The sequence below is a fragment of the Phocoena phocoena genome, chromosome 3, assembly GCF_963924675.1.
Source record: "Phocoena phocoena chromosome 3, mPhoPho1.1, whole genome shotgun sequence".
NCBI lineage: Eukaryota > Metazoa > Chordata > Mammalia > Artiodactyla > Phocoenidae > Phocoena > Phocoena phocoena.
Window position 1 is genome coordinate 59,559,089 of NC_089221.1, and position 20,277 is coordinate 59,579,365.

Genomic DNA, 20,277 nt, shown 5'->3' on the forward strand with positions numbered 1-20,277 from the left:
TTCCATAATGTTTTAATCTTTACATGAAAATATACCTTAAAGATACTAATGGTCAATATGGTGAACTGAGCTGATACAGAAGGACTCCAGTCTACTCCAAACAGTTGGAAAAACACATTAGACAAAATACAATAAACTTTAACCACCTGTCCCCAGCTAAGATTGGAAAAAGAAAGAGAAATAAAATGAAGTTAGTAGCAGCCCATGAGGGATCTGGAACAAACATAGATATTAGGGATTAGGGTCCTACAAAGGAACAGAAGATAAGGCCTCAGGGCCACATGAAGAAGGAGTTAGAATGGAGTCCCCTCATGAAGCTAGTGACCTTAAGTGGGTGTCCTTTAGCTTAAATAAGGATTAGAAAAAATTCTACTTGACACCCACCCAAGGCTTTGGGTAGAAAATCAGTGATCAAAGGCTATTGCCCAGAATATAGTGCAGAGAGTTAAAGAGATGGAGAATATGAAAAAGACATATGGAGACTGGTCTAACAGCCATCTAAATATGAGTTCCATAAAAGGAGATACTGAGAATGGGACAGAGGTAATATTCAAAGATATAAGGGCTGAGAGTTTCCAATATACAAATGAGAAATGTGTCTTCAGATTAAAGGAGCATGCCTAGTCCTTAGAATAATTAATTAAAAACACAACCACATTTAGACATAACCTAGTGAAACTGCAGAATATAAAAGAAAAATCTTAAAAACTGTAAGCTTAAAAGACATTACCTACAAGGGAATGACAATTAGATTGACAATTAACTTTTCATTCATTACAAGAGATACCAGGAACAATGTAAAATATTTTTTAAATGCTGAGGCAAATACAATTTAGTCTGAATACCATTCAAAATATTTAAGGTATAAAACAGTTGATTAACCATAGTTTAGGTTCAATGAATAATATTTTCCCCTCTACACTAACAAAAAATATGTAAGGGAAATCTAATCAACATACATAGTCTTATTCAAAATATTTCATTGAGGATGCTACTTTGCTTAAGAAGTTAGTGTCTAGTAAGCTGTATGTTTTAATTAAACTAAGAATATCCATTTTATATATTTATATATGTACGACTACTATGGGTTTTTTTTTTCAAAAATATACGTTTACATGAGGGATTTCACATATAGCAAACACTGTCACTATAAACCATGTGGGATCCACGTTGGTTAAACCAGGTTTCTTTTCTCTTCTCTGTCTGGGTTCCAGGGTCTTTTCTACCTAGTATGTATCTTAGATACTTTTTGGAAGTAGGTGGGTGAAGACACGCTATGACAGTGGCACTGTCTGTCGGATAAGAAGTAGCCAAAAAACGCAATCTAGGTGTAAAGGATAGCAGCTAAACTATAATTCTGTGTTCAATGCAGATAATGGAGAGTTAACTATATACCATATTTTCTTGGTTCATTCTGTTCAATTATGCTATATTATTTTCTTATGACAAAAAACATTTTCAACCTGTATGTCCTTAAAATGGAAAGAGTGCTGCCAACAGCCAATGGCTGGCTGGCCCAAAGAATGGCATTTTCTAGGCTGAAGAACAAAAGGATTTCAACTTCACTCACCATGGCGAGGTTTTCTTTTGTTTTTTCTTGGTGTGAAATAGAACGTGTATCAACAGTTTTGCAGTCATCACAAAAACACTGTTTATGTCTTTTTGCCTGGATAGCAGGAATTTTTACTTTAAAACATAAAATTAGAAAATATAAGAATGTGTAAAAATTTAGCATCATTTTATCAATTGTAATGGTGACAGGAATGGGAAGGATAAAGTAAGTCTATAATTACTATGATATCTTAATGCTGGTCAGCACCTCATTATTTATTATCAATTGACTAACTACAGCTAACATTTGCTGAATACTTATCACATGCTGGACATCGAATTCTTTTCCTGAATCATCTTATTTAATCTTCATATGAGCCCATGAGGTAGGTAATTAATTACATCTATTTTACAGAAGAGGAACATGAAGCTTAGAGGGATTCAAGAAGTTGCCTAAAGTTACATAGCTAGTACTGAAACCAGATCTGACTTCAAGTCCATGCTCTTAAATACTATGACTATAATTCACTGTCTCCGTAAAATTCTCTCTGAACCTTCTCCCATTTTGGATTCTGTTTCTCCATATATGGGTACCCTATACCCCTCATTCTGCTGGGGAACCTGATGAAGGAAAGGTATATACAAGAAACAACAGAAAAGTGGGAATAGATACAGCACTTTTTAACAAGAGTACCCAATAACTCCAAATATGGCTTTGAAGAGGGAAAGAGACATGCCTGGGGCTCTAAGAAAGTCCCTGACCCTATGGACTTAGCATATGGTAGCAGGCAAAGAAAAGAAGATTTGTGTATCAGTCTCTTGACTTTGACCTACATGTGATCTAGCTCACTAGTAAAATAGGACACAATGATTATCCTTGCCTCTCACCAATCGTATCAGTAATAATGATTCCTCCCTTGAAAACAAACAGTTGGTAAGGACTGTGGTAGGCTGGGGGAAAAGTGAGTAACGGGGTTTCTCTTCCTAATATTCTCCCTCATAGAGAGGACAGATAAGTTCCCGGCTTTCTTCTTCTATGAGTCAAGGCTCAAGCATGAAGGAAAAGGAAGAACAATTCTCTCTCCTCAACATTCCCAAAGTTGTGTTTAACTGCCTGTTTTCTGGTTATCTCCTCACAAGACTGGAAGCTCTTCTTGGGCAAGTGCCTGGTTTGTATAGCAGGTGCTCAACAAATGTACGTTTTCTCAATTAGTGTTCACTAAATGCTTCTTTCTTTTTTTTTTTTTTTTTAACACATCCATCACCTGACATTGTTACCGTGTGTGTGTTGGTGAGAACATTTAAGATTTACTCTCCTGGCAAATTTTAAGTATACAATTTATTATTATAAACTATAATCATCATCTTATATATAAGCTCCCCAGAAGTAATTCATCTTACAAGTGAAAGTTTGTATTCTTTGACAAACATTTTCCTATCTCCCCCCCATCACCCCCTCTCCCAAGCCCTTGGCAACCACCATTCAACTACCTACCTGGTTCTTTAAGCTTGACTTTTTTAGGTTCCACATATAAGTGACATCATAAAGAGTTTGCCTTTCTGTGTCTTTCTATGCTTATTTCACTTAGCATAACATCCTCCAGGTTCACCCATGTTGCCACAAATGGCAGGATCAAATGCTTATTTCTTATAGATAACTCATTATATTATTTAAGTGCAAACTACTGCTAAAAATGGTTCACAAAATGTTACCTATATATTCCCTTGAAATATTCTTTCCATTGTAATATATTACACATACACTCACATACATATATAAGCATAATATATTTGCTTAACAAATTCATATTCTAGCATTAGAAAGTTTGTCTTGAAAAGTTGGCATCATTACAAATTTTGAAGTAATGGAATATTAGTTTCAAAGACTTTAGTATAATGTCATTCTTTTCCAGCCCCACTACAAGTAAACCAATCTGCATAGTTTCAGTGACATCTCTATCTCAGATCCAATGTTATGAGAGATTAATGTTTGTTTAATGAATGATATGTTTTGTTTCAACATATAATCCCAATACAACAGGACCATATAATCTATAAATTAAACCAAGTTTGGAAATGTTATTTCTAAAAATAAATTATGCTTTTCAAGAGTTTAATAAACATACAAAACATTTATTCCTAGTTATGAAATAATTTACACAAATCTTAAGATTTTCTTTTTCTAAGCAGAGGTACACACCCTTATAAAATAGCAAGCACCACTGACATACATACCAGTGACTACAGCATTACTCTCATCTCTATTGTCAGTCTCAATAGCACCATAAGATTTTAGCAGTTCTTTCATGTTTTTATCATCTGCTTCATCCAAAGCAGTCTTCTGCTTTTGATCCTTTTGATTAGGGTTTGCTCCATGTTGTAGTAGAATCTCAGCTGCCTAAAAGGTATTTTTCCAAAGTTATCTCTACAGACACCTAAGATCAATAATTCCTGCTTGCATTACAAGACACCACTATCAAGTATTAAAAGTTATCAAAAAAAGTTTTGGAACTCTGACCAAGAAAATCTTGATTAAATTTGATATGACAACTGTAAACTGCTCCACTGATTTGGCCTGATCTGTCCTCACAGAAGAACCAAACACCATGACATGAAAGTACCAGATATGCTGCCTTCATGGCTGAAGAGGCAGACTTTGGGAGACTGATGTGCAAAAGGATTTACTCTATCTCTTTAACACAGCCCTTTGTCCTCCCCTAAATTGCTGGAAGATAGGGTGGAGAAGGGAGGAGGGATCATTTCAGGATTATATTAAATTATACACTGTATTATAAATTGCCATCAGACATAGTTGAATAAAGTTTCATTTGAACTATATTTCAGGTATGTTACTTGTTTGGGAGGTTTTATAAGCTAGCCTGGGAACCTAATGTCCATTCTAATATTTTCTATGCAAATGTTTCCTAAATAGATGACATATTCACAGAATGTTAATAAGATTAAAAAGAAACAGAAATAATCTACTCCAACCCCACCTTTTAAAGAAGAGAAAACTGAGGTCAAAGATAAATGTTGTGACATTTTGGGGGCAAAAGTTTCTAATATAAATAATGCTTCCCTGAATAACTCAAATAACTCAAATTTGTGTTTAAAAAATTTGAATAACTCAAAGTTGTGTATTAGAAGTAAGTTTATAAGTCATCAAAGTTAAAGATTGTCACTAATTAGTTGACAGTATAAGTCAACTAGTAAAAAACAATCAGTGATTCTATCTGCACAAGGCAAATGACTTAAACCACTGAAAAATCTTTTGTTTAGGAAAAATGGTTAGTATTTTGTTAAAGTAAAGATATGCATATGTGCTAGTAGCTTTTCTCTTTCAACTTGTGTCCAGGTATGGAAAAGCAGAAAAACTTAGGAGCAAATGGGCCAGTAGAAGTAATAAGGATAGCTCCTTATTTGTTCTATCAGCCTATTTGTTTTAAAGTCAAGCATACAAAACTCACTCCTGCTACTTACTATCTATGTCCTTGGGCAAGTTATTTACCATCAGAACCTCATTTCTCTCACCTATGAGGCTTAAATGTGAACCCGTGTAAAGTATTTGGCACATGGTGGGGCTTAAGGACAACACTCCCCTATTTAGCCCTGTGTAATCTCCAGCCTGCTGGCTCTTTGCTTAACCTCATGTAGTTTCCTTACCCACATCTGTAGATCAGCCAAGGAATTGAGGGGATTCCCCTTTAAATCTCTGGAGAATTCTCTCTGTGCAGATATATTCTGTCTGGTATTTTGCCCCATAAATTTCAGCTGTTGGAGTTTAAAACTCCAAACAACCTTCTCAACTCATTGAGATCATAAGGCTATTTGCTTTCTTCCTCCCTAGGCTTCTGCCTGAAAACTCCTCCTAGTCCATGAGGTGGGGCAATCATACGGTTCGTCTCATGTTTCCATCCTGTCGGGGATCACTGCCCTCTGCTGCATGTTGTCTAATGTCTCAAAACCGTTATTTCATATATTTTGCTCACTTTTCTAGTTTTTAAGGTGGGAGGAAATATCTTATCCCTGCTATCCCAAAAGTGGGTACCCATTCCCCCCCACATTTTATCTTTTAAAAAAATCTCTTATTCTTCTTTTCCTTATCTTTTTATTCTCCACATTTTACAATGTAGAATACATGACCATCTTGGAAGATAACTTAAAAAATAAATTAAGATTTTTTTTAATTGAAAGTTGAAAAAGAAAATAAGATGTTGAATAACTTTGCATGTAGTCATGCCAGAGAGAAAATTAGGAATTAAATATACAGGGTGTTATAGAATTGATATTTAGTAGGTCTACAGTACCATATATTTACCTTTCTTGCTCCCCCTTATTAATCTTTCTAGATCATCTATCAATATCCTACCTCAAAATAAAGAAATAGGGACAAAAGGGGAGAAAGTGAGTCAGAAATAAAATGAGTCAATGATAGAAGAACTGTCACATGGAGGGAAAGTTAATGAAGATATGAAGAAAGATGCTGGCAATATATCAGTATCAAAGGAATTAAAATATCATTAAAAATACTACCTCCTTCTTTTTAAATAGAATATTTCTCCTTAAAGTAAAGGCAACAGAGATGTGGAAGGTTATTCCAAAAGCAAACTTTGTCTTTATCACCACTTAGGTAAAAGAATGTCAGTAATTCTCTAGATCAAGCAATAGCAAACTATGGCCCATGGGCTAAATCCAGTCTGCTGCCTGACTTTGTAAATTAAGTTGTATTGGCACACAGGCAAACCCACTCATTTACATGTTGTCTAGGGTTGCTTTTGCACTAGAACAGCAGTTGAGTAGTTGCAATAGAGACCGTGTGGCCCGGAAAACCTAAACTGTTGATTAGCCCTCTGTAGGAAATATTTACCAATCCTTGCTCTAGACCAGAGCTGTTCAACAGAGTTTTCTGTTATGATGGAAATGTTCTAATCTATACTGTCTAATATGGGAGCCACTGCCACATGTAGCTATTGAGTACTTCAAATGTGGCTAATGCAACTGAAGAATTGAAACTTTCCCCCCAAATTTTATTTATTTATTTATTTTGGCTGCTCTAGGTCTTAGTTGCGGCACTAGGATTCTTTGTTGCAGCGGGCTGGACCTTCATTGCAGCGTGCGGGATCTTTTAGTTGTGGCATGAGGACTCTTAGCTGCGGCATGCAAACTCTTAGTTGTGGCATGCATGCGGGATCTAGTTCCCTGACAAGGAATCAAACCCAGGCCCCCTGCACTGGGAGGGCAGAATCTTAACCCACTGGACCGCCAGAGAAGTCCCTGAATTTTCTTTTTAAGATTTATTTTTTTTGATGCGGACCATTTTAAAAGTCTTTATTGAATTTGTTACAATATTGCTTCTGCTTTATGTTTTGGATTTTTGGCCACAAGGCATGTGGGATCTTAGCTCCCCGACCAGGGATCAAACCCTGCAACCCCTACATTGGAAGGTGAAGTCTTAACCACTGGACCACCAGGGAAGTCCAAGAATTGAATTTTTTAATTTAATTAATTTTAAGTAATTTAAATTTAAATAGCCACATGTGGTTAGTGGCTACAGTATAGGACAGTACAGCTCTAGATCAAATTCCTTATTTCAGGGGTAAAGATATCTTTAACTTTCTCAAGCAGCAGAACTAGGCCGAGAACTCAAGTTCTCTAAAATCCAGTTCGGTGTTTTGTCAAGCTCCCTTTCTGCTATTTCCTGTGGTGAATTTTCAGTTCTTGGCATTTACTTTACAGAAGACCCGCTACATCTGAGTTATCATTTTCTCTAACCCTTGAAGTTACCAAATTTCTATGAGGGAAGCTACAGTCTTCAAACTAGGAAAATTCTCACTTATGAAGGCTACTTACAAAATTTGATCTAATCAAACATCCCTCCCTGTTCAATAACGTGGCATTTTTTTCCATCCATCAAGTCAACATATTTCTCTTGAGTTTTGGTCAATTTACTACTGGTCCCTGATATTGTAAATAGCCAACAATAAAATGGAAATACACTACAAATTGATTACAAAGCCAAAATGTAAAGATGTAGGATTTCCTGAAGTCATATATTAAAATAATATTGTAGGGCTTCCCTGGTGGCGCAGTGGTTGAGAGTCCACCTGCCGATGCAGGGGACGCGGGTTCGCGCCCCAGTCCGGGAAGATCCCACATGCCGCGGAGCAGCTAGGCCTGTGAGCCATGGCCGCTGAGCCTGCGCGTCCGGAGCCTGTGCTCCGCAACGGGAGAGGCCACAACAGTGAGAGGCCCACGTACAGCAAAAAAAATAATAATAGTAATAATAATATTGTAGAAATGCTTGAAGCACCTGTGAAGCAACTGATAAATGAGAAACTTAGAGGTAAAACTGTTAACCTAAAAAAAAGAAAACTTTTGAATATGAATGGATTAATACAGGACCTAGGGAAAACTTGTGGTACCTCTCAAAATTTTTGAAAAAGAGACCTTCCCTGAGGTCATGATGCAAAAAACCAACTGTGAGATAAAGGATGTCCTATGTGCTGTCATACTATTTTGCCAGAAAAGCTAGGCCAAGGAAGCATACATTATTCTGTTTTTGCTGTTCCAGAAATCAGTATGTATTTCAATTAGAAACTAAATATAATACTATTTAGAAAGGAGTTAACATAGCAGGTATAAAACTGCTATCTAGGAAGGCTGCTTGCTAGGTTGGTCTGTAGCTGGCATCTGTGAACTTGGCTGGTAAACAGTGCCCTACACTGATATAAAACTGTCCATAATTGATAAGAGTGGCTCTCTGTGCTTAAACTGTCTACACAGCAATGTGGTTCATTTATGCTTCTGGGAGTCTGGAATCTTGCTATGTGCTAGGCAGAGGGTGCCTACATGACCAGCCCTCAATATAAATCTTGAGCACTGAGTTTCTAATGAGCTTCCCTGGACAGAAACATTGCACTTACGTTGCTACATTTTCACTGCTGAGGGAAAAGCAAACTGTATGTGACCTCTCATAAGGAAGAGTGCATAGTACAGCCTGCACATGGATACCTCCAGACTCCACCTTTTTCTCTGATGATCCCCCTGTGTACCCTTACTATACTGCTGTAATAAATCTTAGCTATGAATACAATCATATGCTGAGCTCTGTAACACCTTCTAACAAATTTCCAAGTATAGGGGTGGTGGTATTGGGAAACCCCTTATTTTGTTTATATTGCATTTTTCAGGATAATGTCTAAAATCCTGATTTTCCTACTATGAAATTTTGGCCCTTATTTAAGTGGTTTCACTTTAAGTAACCTTTTCCCTGTACATATAACCAGTAAGTTCATCACTTCAATGACTCTTCCTGTTTGCTTTCTTCCATTGCATGACCACATAACTTTGAGACTTTGTCAATTCTTTTCTAATTTAAATATCTTAAAGATCAAAGAGCTTCTTTGATCAAAAGAAGCCTCCCTGGACATTAGCCCACCCATTTGGTATTATTCTTAATCATTAGTTTATCTCTCTTATCTCTGCAAATCATAAATTCAATACTATTCTTTCACATGACTATATTTAGACTGAAAACAGTGGGGATATATTTTCAAAAAATTAAATAAAATTACCAGGCTATTAAAAATACCTAGAGACAGATAAAGTAGTTTTAGTGAGAGATCCAAGGAATTTTTTGTATGAACCTTGGTTTTATATTGTTGTTGTTGCTGGTAGTTTCCTTAACTATTTTTCAAAGCCAATAATTATTCCTGAAGTCTATATTGCCTACTGACAAATCTTCTAAGGTTTGTTGAACAAAAAAGATGAGTTTAAAAATCTGGAGAATTTTAAAGTCTAGACTTGAAATTGAGTGTTACTGAAATAATTACCCTGGTGATCTTCTCTTGTGATATTTTTACCATAGCTATCTGATTAAAAAAAAAAAAGGAGAAAAAAAAATACAAGAACCCCCAAGGAAACAAGCAACTTGAGCTTTTACCCATTTCTTTGAAACTTCAAACCCACTGAGAAATTTCGAGTTTAAAAAACATCTGGCTGTCACATATATCATCACTATATAGACTCTTTTATACACAACAGCAAAGCATTTAACGCAATTAAAATTGGAATGTATTATATTAATAGGCTGTGTTTACTTCTAGCCCTTTCATTTTATTCTCACTTACATGAATTACATGATGAAGAGACAATGGAAAAATGATTCATTAGGAAATACACTGGTTTTCTAATCTATATGTAATATCATATTCATTTGTACTTTTAAGCAGTTTTTAAAAATTATTTGTTTTAAGGAATCACTTCAGTTCACAATTTAAAATATCTTCACTGTCTTCACTCACTTTTTAAAGAAAAAGAAATAGGAACCTAATCTGATGTGCACTATACCTTTAAATGGTTGTTTGCAACAGCACCATGTAAGGGCAGAATTCCATCTACATTTTCACAATTAACATTAGCACTAGCTTTTAACAACTCTACAATTATATCATTACATCCCGTACTAGCTGCCTCATGAAGTGGTGTCCAACCTAAAAAGGGAAAAAAGAAAAAACAAAACAAGCTGCTTACAAATCAGTATTCAAGTAGTATATTCATTATTAAGTTTATTTGCACTAATGGAATTATTAACTTTATTGATTCAAATGTATGTACTAAGTACTGGACAAGAAATAATATTGAAAACAGGCTACCTAAAGATCCCTGAGCCCAGAGCTGCCCCTGGACATGGGCCTGTCCACCAGAGGGCCCAGGATCCAGACCCGCCCACCAGTGCACAAATTCTAGACCCAGGATGCACAGGGCCCTGTAGCCAGAGACCCTGGCACCCAGTTCCACCCACCAGTGGGCAGGCACCAGCCGAGAAATCCTTAGGCCCCAGGTCTGTGCACCAGCAAGGCTGCTTTAGCCTTGGGAACAGCCTCACCCACACTGGGTGGATACCAGCCCCAGGACAACTACAGCGCCACAGCCTGCTGTGGCAGGAGTCAGCCTACCCACAGGCAGGCCAGCACCAACCCTAGGACCAGCTGGGTCCAAGCTCTGCCTAGCAGTAGGCCAACACAAACTTTAGGACACACTGAACCCCACAGCCACCTGTATCAGGAACTGGCCCCACTCACCAGCAGTCCAACACAAGCTCTGGGACCCCTGGGTCTTGAAGCCAGACGCCAGGACCTGGCTCTGCTCGCCAGTGGGCTGGCACTGGTCCCAAGAACTAGCTTCACCCACTGGCAAATGGGCACCAGCCCTGGGATCTCCTATACCCAGACTCTGCCCATCAGTGAGCCAGCACTAGCCCTGGGGTCCCCTGGGGTTTAGCAGCCAGCCACCTTGTGACCTAGCCCCACCAACCAGGGGCCAGCAGCCTCCACACAAAGCAGGGCCTGGCAACCAACTGTACTGGGGGCCAGCCAAGCCTACGAGACCACACACAGTAGTCAGCCTGCCACAACAGAAAGACCCATGCAGCCCACTTAGGGGGCACCCCTAGAACATACAGTTCTAGTGATCAGAGGGGAGTGAACTCCTGGAAGCTTAAGACATTTCCTATAAAAGGCTACTTCTCCAAGGATGGGATATGTAACAAGCCTACCAGATACATAGAAATAACTAGTTAAGCAAAATGAGGCAACACAGGAACATGTTCAAAACAAAGGAACAAGATAAAACCTCAGAAGAACTAAGTGGAGATAGGAAATCTACCTGAGAAAGAGTTCAAGGTAATTACTGTAAGGATAACAAAAGAACTTTGGAGAAGACTGGATGAACAGAGAAGTTAGAAGTTTTTAACAAAGAGTTAGAAAACATAAAGAACAACCAAACAGATGAAGAATACAATAACTGAAATGAAAAATACACTAAAAGGAATTAACAGTACACTTAATGATATATATAGGAACGAATCAGCAAGCTGGAAGACAGGGTAGTGGAAATCAAGAAGTGAGGACAGTTTAAGAGCTCTCTGGGACAATATCAAGTGTACCAACATTTTCATTATAGGAGTCCCAGAAGACGAAGAGAGAGAAAGGGACGGAAAGCATAATTTAAAACATAATAATCTGAAAACTCCCCTAATCTGGGAAAGGAAAGAGATATCCAGGTCCAGGAAGCACAGACAGCCCCAAACAGGATCAACATAAAGAGGACCACATTAAGATACACTGTGATTTAAATGGAAAAATAAAATATTAAGAGCAGGAAGGGAAAAGCAACAAATAACGTATATACAAGGGAACTTCTATAAGGCTTTCAGCTGACTTTGCAACAGAACTATGCAGGTCAGAAGGTACTGGCAGCATATATTTAAAGTGATGAAAGGGAAAAATGTACAACAAAAAATACTCTACCCAGCCAGGCTCTTATTCAAATTTGATGATGATATCAAGAGTTGTACAGACAAGCAAGAGCTAAGAGTTCAGCACCAGCAAACCAGCTTTATGTGAATGTTAAAGGGACTCCTCTAAGCAAAAAGGAAAAGGCCATAACTGGAAACATGAATATCACAAAATAAAAAGTTCATCAGTAAAGGCAAATATACAGTAAAGGTAGTAAGTCAACTGGGTACAAAACTATTAGGAAGGTTAAAAGACAAAAGTAGTAAAATCATCTATATCCACAATAAGCAGTTAAGGAATACACAAAACAAATACATGAAAAATACGATGTTGAAAACAGTAATTGTGAGGTGAGGAGAGTAAAAATGCAGGGTTGTTAAAATGCATCTGAAATTAAGAGATCAGCAAGTTAAAATAATCATATATATATACACACACATATATAAATAAAACTCATGGTAACCACAAATCAAAAATCTATAATAGAGCCACATGCAAAAAAGAGAATGGAAACCAAACATAACATTAAAGATAATCATAAAATCACAAGAGAAGAGAACAAAAGAAGAAAGGAATAAAAAAGAATTACAAAAACAACTCCCAAACCATGAATACAATGGCAATAAGTACATATATATCAACAATTACTTTAAATGTAAATGGACTAAATGCTCCAATCAAAAGACACAGAGTGGCTGAATGGATACAAGAACAAGACCCATATATATGCTACCTACAAGAGACTCACTTGAGATCTAAAGACACACACAGACTGAAAGTGAGGGGATGAAAAAAGGTATTCCATGAAAATGGAAACAAAAAGCAAACTGGGGTAACAATATCTGTAACAGACAAAATAGACATTAAAACAAAAACTGTTACAAGAGACAAAGAAGGACATTACATAATGATCAAGGAATCAATCCAAGAAGAAGGTATAACGATTTTAAATATATTTGCACCCAATATAGGGCCACCTAAATACATAAAGCAAATATTAACAGACATAAAGGGAGAAATTGACAGTAACACAGTAGGGGACTTTAACACCCCACTTTCATCAATGGACAGATCATCCAGACAGAAAATCAATACAGAAAAACTGGCCTTAAATGACACATTATACCAGATGAACTTAATTGATATATATAAAACATTCCATCCAAAAGCATCAGAATACACATTCTTTTCAAGTGCATAAGGAACAGTCTCCAGGATAGGTCACATGCTAGGCCACAAAACAAGAACTGGTAAATATAAGAAAACTGAAATCATGTTGAGCATCTTTTCTGACCACAACACTATGAGACCAGAAATCAACTACAAGAACAAAACTGCAAAAAACACAAACACATGGAAGTTAAACAACATACTACTAAACAACCAACAGATCATTGAAGAAATCAAAGGAAAAAACAACAAATACCTAGAGACAAATTAAAATGAGAACACAATGATCCAAAATCTATGGGATGCAGGAACAGCAGTTCTAAGAGAGAAGTTTATAGTGATACAAGATTTCCTTAGGAGTGAAGTAAGTCAGAAACAGGAAAACAAATACCATACGCTAACACATATATATGGAATCTAAAAAAAAAAAAAAAAAGGGTTCTGAAGAACCTAGGGGCAGGACAGGAATAAAGACACAGACGTAGAGAATGGACTTGAGGACATGGGGAGGGGGAAGGGTAAGCTGGGACCAAGTGAGAGAGTGGCATGGACATATATACACTACCAAATGTAAAATATATAGCTAATGGGAAGCAGCTGCATAGCACAGGGAGATCAGCTCAGTGCTTTGTGTCCACCTAGAGGGTTGAGATAGGGAGGGTGGGAGGGAGAGGCAAGAAGGAGGAGATATGGGGATATATGTTTATGTATAGCTGATGCACTTTGTTATACAGCAGAAACTAACACACCACTGTAAAGCAATTAAACTCCAATAAAGATGTTAAAAAAAAGATTACCTCAGGAAACAAGAAAAATCTCAAATAAACAATCTAAACTTACACCCAAAGAACTAGAGAAAAAGAACAAAAAACCTGCAAGTTAGTAGAAGGAAAGAATCTTAAAGATCACAGCAGAAATAAATTAAATAGAGGCTAAAAAAATAGAAAAGATCAATGAAACTAAGAGTTGGTTCTTTGAAAAGATAAACAAAATTGACAACACTTTGGCCAGACTCACCAACAAAAAAAGAGAGAGGGCCCAAATCAATAAAATCAGAAATGTAAAAGAAGTTACAATGGACACCACAGAAATACAAAGGATCCTAAAAGATTACTACAAACAACTATATGCCAATAAAAAGGACAACCTACAAGAAATGGACAAATTCCTAGAAATGTACAGTCTCCTAAGACTGAATCAGGAAGAAATAGAAAATAGGAACAGATAAATTACCAGTAATGAAACTGAATCAGTAATGAAAAACCCCAAACGAACCAAAGTCCAGATGGCTTCACAGGTGAAATCTACCAAATATTTAGGGAAGAATTAACACCGATCCTGCTCAAACTATTCCAAAAATTGCAGAGGAAGAAACAATTCCAAACTCATTCTACAAGACCAGCATCTCCCTGACACCAGAGAAAGATATCACACAAAAGAAGAAAATTACAGGCCATTATCACTGATGAACATAGATGCAGAAATCTTCAACAAAATATTAGCAAACAGAATCCAACAATACATTAAAAACATCATACACCATGATTAAGTGGGATTTATCCCAGGGATGCAAGGATGACTCAATATCCACAAATCATTCAATGTGACACATCACATTAACAAATTGAGGAATAAAAATCATATGATCATCTCCACAGATGCAGAAAAAGCTTTGGATAAAGTTCAACATCCATTTTGAAAAAAACTCTCCACAAAGCAGGTATAGAGGGAACATACTTCCATGTTATAAAGACCATATATGATAAGCCCACAGCTAAAATCATGTTCAATGTGAAGAGCTGGAAGCATTTTCTCTAATATCAGGAACAAGACAGGGATGCCCACTCTTGTCACTTTTATTCAACACATTATTAGAAGGCCTAGCCACACCAATGAGACAAGAAAAAGAAATAAAAGGAATCCAAATTGGAAAGGAAGAAGTAAAACTGTCACTCTTTGCAGATGACATGGTACTATACATAGAAAAATCCTAAAGACACCACCAAAAAACTACTAGAGCACATCAATAAATTCAGTTAAGTTGCAGGATATAAGATTAACATACAGAAATCTGTTGTATTTCTATACACTAACAACAAATTATCAGAAAGCAAAATTAAGGAACCTTCTCATTTTCAACTGCATCAAAAAGACAAATACCTGGGGATAAACCTGCCTAAGGAGGTAAAAGAGCTGTACTCAGAAAATTATAAGACAGTGATGAAAAAAAAAAAAAAAACTGAAGATGACACACCCAGATGGAGAGACAAGATATACCGTGTTCATGGATTAGAAGAATTAATATTGTTAAAATGACCATACTACCCAAGGCAATCTACAGATTCAATGAAGTTCCTATCATAATAACAATGGCATTTTTCACAGAACTAGAACAAATAATTTTAAAACTTGTACTGTAGCACAAAAGACCTCGAATAGCCAAAACAATCTCAAGAAAGAAGACCAGAGCTGGAGGAATCACATTCCCTGACTTCAGACTATACTACAAAGCTACAGTAATCAAAACAGTCTCAAACTGGCACAAACACAGACACACAGATCAATGGAACAGGACAGACAGCCCAGAAATAAATCCACACATTTATGTCAATTAATCTATGACAAAGGAGGCAAGAATAAACAATGGAGAAAAGACAGTTTCTTCAATAAGTGGTGCTGGGAAAACTGAAGAGCTACATGTAGAAGAATGAAATTAGAACATTTCTCACATCTATACAAACATAAACTCAAAATGGACTAAAGAACTAAATGTAAGACTGGAAACCATAAAACTCCTAGAAGAAAACATAGACAGCATACTCTGACATAAATCATAGCAACATTGTTTTGTATCTGTCTCCTATGGCAAAGGAATCAAAATAAAAAATAAACAAATGGGACCCAGTTAAACTTAAACGCTTTTGCACAGCAAAGGAAACCACTGACAAAATGAAAAGAAAATCTACTGAATGGGAGGAAATATTTGCAAATGACATGACCAATAAGGGGTTAATATCCAAAATATATAAACAGCTCATAGAATTCAAAACCAATAAAAGAAACATGCCAGTCAAAAAATGGGCAGAAGACCTGAATAGACATTTTTCCAAAGACATACAGATGGCCAACAGGCACATGAAAAGATGCTCAACATTGCTAATCATCAAAAAAATGTAAATCAAAGCCACAATGAGATATTATCCTACTCCTTTCAGAATGATTATCATAAAAAAAATACCAATAACAAATATTGGTGAGGATATGTAAAAAAGGGAACCCTTGTACACTGTTGGGCATGTAAATTGGTGCAGCAACTGTAGAAAACAGTATGGAGGTTTTTCAAAAAACTAAAAACAGAACTATCATATGATCCAACAATTCCACTGCTGGGTATATTTCTGAAGAAAACAGACACTAATTCAAAAAGATACATGCACCCCAGTGTTCACAGCAACATTATTTACAATAGCCAAGACATATAAGCAACCTAAGTGTCCATCAACAGATGAAAGGATAAAGATGTGGGGTGTGTGTGTGTGTGTGTGTGTGTGTGTGTGTGTGTATGCAATGAATTCTACTTGGGCATAAAAAGAACGAAATTTTGCCTTGTGCAAAAACATGGATGGACCTGAAGGGTATTATGTTTAGTGAAATAAGTCAGACAGAGAAAGATACTCTATGTTATCACTTACCTGTGGAATCTAAAAAATAAAAGAAACAAGCAAATTCAGCAAAACAGAAACAGATTCATGGATATAAACAATAAAGTAGTAGTTACCAGTAGGGAGAGGGAAGGGGGGAGGGGCAAGACAGGCATAGGGGATTAAAAGGTACAAAGTACTATGTATAAAATAAATAAGCTACAAGGATATATTGTAGCACAGGGAATATAGCTAATATTTTACAATAACTAAGTGGAATATAATCTATCAACTTTGGGGTTTTTTGTTTGTTTTTTAGTTTTATTTGTAATTAAAAATTTTTCTGAGGTATAGTTGTACAATATTACAACTTTGAATCACTATGTTGTACACCTGAAACTAATATAACAAATCAAGTATACCTCAATAAAAAAGTATGCTTTTTTTTAAACAAATTAACCACATCAAAAATATTTGTTGATACAAGTGCCAAAAGACTCACAGAGCATAAGATATAATGGAACTAGAGTAAATACTAATCATGTCAAATGGTTTCAAGTCAGATATTAAAATAGAGTAAGATCATCTGACCTTCCTATTTATATCTTGTATTGTCACATTTCTCTTTGAAATGACATTTGATCAATCAGTCTGAGTTTTTTCCCTCTGGAATTCCTTATACAAGTTTCTTTTGTGCTTGAGAAAAATGTTAGAAGACCAATTTAAAAATGGAGGTTTAAGATAAAAACAAGACATGGGAGAAAAAAGGAATAGTATTAATAGACAAGGAAAGAAAAGAAGGGACAGGGAAATGGGAAAATTTGGTATTCTCTACAAAATTAGATAATGATATTAAGGTCTCCAAGGAAAAGGTCTAAATAAAGCTTCTTTCCCTTCCCATTCTGTATACTACCTCTGAATGTTCCCAAACGTATGTTAAAAACTGTTTCAAAGGAGAAGGTTATTTTAGCAATTGGTGTGAACCAAGATAAATCTTACTATTCAACTAAATAATAATATATTACAAAAAGATTTTCAAAGTGAGCAGCTATATATCAGCCAGGATCAAAATGGGGGAGGGTAGATGAAATGTGTGTATCAGTGAGTTCAAATTATAAAGACAACTACAATTTAAAATCGAAACCTGCGTTATCTTTTAGATTCACAGCTGCTCCAGATTCTATCAGAGCTTTCACCAGAGACAAGTTTCCTCTTCTGGCAGCCAAATGAAGCCGGCTTTCTCCTCTGGCATTCCTCTTATTGATCTCAGCTGTTTTCATTTCTGTAAATTTGCCAAGCAAAACTGAGTATTCTTTTCTGCCAAGTGCTGATTATTATGAAGGATCTTAGAAAATACACAGCAACTTCCTCAGAACATCCTAAGTAGGATGTACTACACAGAAACATACCTCAATTAATATCATCACTGTTACTATTTAAAAATATAACTTATAAAGAATTGATAGAGCATCTGATCACATTACTTCAAATTCATTCTAGCTGTTCACTCTATCATATGCTTGATTAAAACAAATAATACTTGCTTCATTTCTACACTCACTTCACTCTCAGTAGTCCTCTATCAATGGATAAAAATTTTCTTAAACCAAATTGTGATTTTATAAAAATCCTCTTTCTATAACTATTCTTATATCTCAGTGGGTGTGTTTCTGATCACAAAAGATGCCAACAACCAAACCATGGCCTATTGGGTATTTCGTTTTCTTTCATAGAAAATGTAGTACAATATCATTATCTGAAGATTTTTAAATCTTTTCCTTGCATCACAAGTTAGACTTGAGTTGGAACTAAAAACAGTGAATAGTTTTTTTCCCAAACTATGCTAAAATGATGTACTAAAAGATTTTTTGTAACATCATATAAAGAAAATAGAAGACAATATCTCTTCTTCAAGTGGCCTACAGTATAGTGGAATGACAGACATGTAAAAAATTACATTAAAATATGATTCAGTGCTGCTAGAGAAATGTATTAGTTTCCTGTGGTAGCTGTAACAAATGACCACAAACTGGGTGGTTGTGTTGTGCTTAACACAACACATATACATTATCTCACAGTTCTGGAGGCCAGAAGTCCAAAACCAAGGTGTCAGCAGGGTTGCACTCTCTCTGGAAGCTCTAAGGAAGAATCCTTCCTTGCTTCCTCCAACTTCTGATGGATACCAGCATTCCTTAGCTTCCTTGGCTTTTGGCTACATTGTTCCTTTGCCTGGCTTTTCACATTATCTTCTCCTTTCCTGTGTGTCTCAAAGCTCTCTCCATTTTTCTTTTATAAGGATACTTGTAAGATTTGGGTCCCATTTGGAAAATCCAGGACAACCTCCTCATCTCAAGATCCTTAACTACACCTGCAAAGATTCTTTTTCTAAACAAGGTAATGTTCACTCTTTAAATGAGATAGTATCACAGATTCCAGGGAACAGGACATGGACATATGTTTTGGGGGGCCACTATTCAACCCGCTACAGGAGGTATGTATAAGAAGGGCTTTAGTTTACATGACAGGCGGACAATGCGGGAAGGTTCAAAGAGTATGCCTAATATTCCTACCTCTTACTATATCAACTTTTTCTTACTAAATCAACTTTTCGGTGCTTAACATTTAACCTGAAGTAGTCCAGTCTATTGTTCACACAGAACTAGCTCCAAGAACTATCAAAGAATAGTCAGCTATCCATGCTGCCAAACACACACAGTTCATGCATCTGACACAAAGAAACTAGTGGCTATGCTTCTTTAATTTCCCATGTGTTAAAAAGGTTCAGTGGAAGTATCTAAGGGATCTGACACAATTCAGATGTGCTGCCCCCGCTCAACATTCTTGCTGTCTCTACTGTTTATCTTATCTCCTCTAACATAACAAATTAGAAGTCATAGGCAAAAGTATGACAATATATTGTAAGACTAAGAGATTCTCAAGTGGTGGATTACAGTAAAACCATCTGACAAATATAGATGAAATAATCTTATAAGTTAGTGAATGACTAAAAAAACAGTAAATATGAAAGTGTATAATTCTTTGAAGCAGAGTGGATTGCTAGGCTTGATCGTGCAAACCTTTCCCTATATAAAAATAGGAATACAAACCTTGGCTGCAGGTAGCTTTCAAGAAATTTTGCCTTTTTCTGAAATTCTGAACTTTTTTGTGTTCCTGGATGTTAGTAGGCATGTGGATTTCTGAATCTGTTTTTTCCTTCTTCTCCTCACAATTTCTTATAGTGTTTTCATCTCCATTGACATTATTAGTTAATTCCTCACCTGAAAAACAAACATTTTGCAATATCAGTGTTGTAGTTCTCCTTACCGGTTACATGACTAAAAAAGAGTCTAGTCATGTTAATTGCTCCAAGTTTCTGTTCCTAGCTGGACTGCTTATTTTAAAGGAGTGGAAGCCTTTAAAAATGTTTTCATACAACAAACATAAATTAGTTTCCTGGATGCAATTTCAACTGTGAATCACTGAAATCAATGGAGCTAACAATTTCCTGCTATGAAAATGTTGTTCGCTTTCTTGATACTAAGAAGGTGCTATATTAAAAAAACTCATAGAAACATAAAAACTCATAGAAATACTGTTTATTATCTCCTGTCATTATC

General features: G+C 36.2%; 1 protein-coding gene across 1 annotated transcript in view; it reads right to left on the reverse strand.

Moving 5' to 3' along the window:
- The window catches only part of ANKRD31 (ankyrin repeat domain 31), a 129,834-nt gene that overhangs the window by 45,266 nt on the left and 64,291 nt on the right, over positions 1 to 20,277 (reverse strand). Inside the window, 5 exon segments of the mRNA XM_065873656.1 lie at positions 1,571 to 1,686; positions 3,787 to 3,949; positions 9,901 to 10,043; positions 17,805 to 17,942; positions 19,768 to 19,938. Of these exon segments, the coding sequence (XP_065729728.1) occupies positions 1,571 to 1,686; positions 3,787 to 3,949; positions 9,901 to 10,043; positions 17,805 to 17,942; positions 19,768 to 19,938 (731 nt within the window).